We start from the raw sequence: 1,835 nt of genomic DNA, 5'->3' as shown, positions 1-1,835 counted from the left end.
AGGACCTGCCTCCTCTACTGCAGGAGTAGAGGAAAACAGTTCTTTGTAGGAAGAAGAAGGGGAGGGGAAAAAAAAGCCAAACCGACAAAAAACAATTCATTTTTCTTTCGCCTTTGTCTGAGAACCCAAGGAGCTCAGAGCTGTCTGCCCCACGGCTACCTAAGTCGACCAAACTGGGGCCAGAAGTAGGACACGTTCCCTTCCCTCGCCTCCCCCAAAACACACACACACACACACACACACACACACACACACACACACTACAAAGAGAATGCATCAGGAAACCCGACGGCTATGGTTTTATTACAAAATTTATTTTCAGATGCAATGCGAGATCAGCTGCAAAATCTCAGAGACTCATTCGCCTCTTCCCGCGCCCTCCTTGGAACCGGCCCCCACCAACATTCCCGAAATCCCCACGCGAGTGACCTCAACCCCGCATTGCATCTCCTGCCCCACCCCCCACTCCCACCCTGCCCTGAACTTCTCTTTGTAAAAAACCTGTGACGAACTCTGCGCCCCCGGACCCCGTTGGAGCGCACACAGGAGAGACCCGGCGTGACAGTCCCTTCGCGCTCCGCCGCCGCTCAGTCCTCGATGTCCAGGCCGGGGCAGTGTGATCCACGTCGCTGACCTCAGGCGGTGGATAAAGCCTTGAGGAAGAGGCTCTGCTGTCCCTTCCTCGCGGTGCTGCGACTCTGGCGAGGGCGGCCGGAGCTCAGTACAGTCCCAGGATGGCAGCGCCCACGTCCTTGGAGGGTCTGCGCTCCTGCATCAGAAAGTTGATCATGCTCTCGGACTTGATGAGCAGGTTGCAGCCCAGGAAGAAAACGCCGAAGACCACGGTGAGCGACAGCACGCAGAGTACGGCGATCTGCGCCACGCGCGACACCCACAGGCTGCGTTCGTCGGGCGCCAGCCCCGCGGGGACCCCGTCGCTGGCGGTCAGCGGTGCGCCCCCGGGACAGCAGTCTAGCCACGTGCCCAGTCCGTGGCTGCGGTTCCCCAGGGCGGCCCGGGCGTCACTACCCGCCTCTTCCAGGCCGCTGTGGTTCAGGAAGCTCGCGTTCATCGCGGCGCGGCGCCCAGAGTCTGGGCGCGCGGTCCAGGGCGCGCCGGGATCTGGCAGCGTCCGCGCTGTCGGGGACGCCCGGGGGGCTCTTCGATCACCCTTGAGCCGGGAGGAGAGGAAGGCGGGAGGCGGCCCACGCGCTGGCACTGTCGGTCCGCCTACCTGCCCGGCGGGAAACCGGCGGCCGGGAGCAGAGAGCAACAGGCGATGCGCGAGCTGAGCTGGAGAGAGCCAACAAATAGTGCGTGGCAGTCGCCCACGGAGATCCACGCCAGCCGTGCCGCCCCGCCCCTGGCAACCGCCGAGCTCCGCCCCGCCCTACCCCGCCCTGCCCCAGCCCACTCGCGGTGCCCAAACTGCGGGAACACGAATCCCTCCCAGCGTGCAGCCTGCGCAAAGCCGGCTGGAAAGGGTCAGAACGTCCAGGCAGCTCCCGCCCGCGGGCCAAGTAACCTTGACTCACTCTGGGCAGCTGCTGTCTGTTCTGCTTAGAAAGACGCCCCAAGGTGCGGGTTCCCAGAACCGTGGCTCCAGAGACAGTCTGGAGCGCTTCTCCACTCTATTTAATGCTCGCACGGCGGGTTGGGGGTAGCTGTGGCCTCCAGCGTTGCACACTCCACCGGGCTTGGCTCTGGGTGGCCAGGCTGTCCCTGCTGGACCCTCTCAGCGTTTTCCTGGCTGAAGGCTGTCACGGTCAGGAGAGCTCTTGCCTCCTATCCTATGTCTGGCTCCACATGCCACCCCTATTTAATATATTCATTAA

At 62.7% G+C, this 1,835-nt stretch overlaps 1 protein-coding gene across 1 annotated transcript; it reads right to left on the bottom strand.

Moving 5' to 3' along the window:
• Nucleotides 1-293: 293 nt before the first annotated feature.
• Rprml (reprimo like) lies at nucleotides 294-1,348 on the bottom strand. The gene has a single exon (XM_006970555.3). It carries the CDS (start codon nucleotides 1,070-1,072, stop codon nucleotides 719-721), a length of 354 nt encoding a protein of 117 aa, XP_006970617.1. The 5' UTR covers nucleotides 1,073-1,348; the 3' UTR covers nucleotides 294-718.
• Between the last annotated feature and the right edge of the window lie 487 nt (nucleotides 1,349-1,835).

This window comes from Peromyscus maniculatus, chromosome 8 (assembly GCF_049852395.1).
Source record: "Peromyscus maniculatus bairdii isolate BWxNUB_F1_BW_parent chromosome 8, HU_Pman_BW_mat_3.1, whole genome shotgun sequence".
Classification (NCBI taxonomy): domain Eukaryota; kingdom Metazoa; phylum Chordata; class Mammalia; order Rodentia; family Cricetidae; genus Peromyscus; species Peromyscus maniculatus.
Note: the sequence above shows the minus strand (reverse complement) of the source record. Positions and strands in the feature narration are given on the sequence as shown.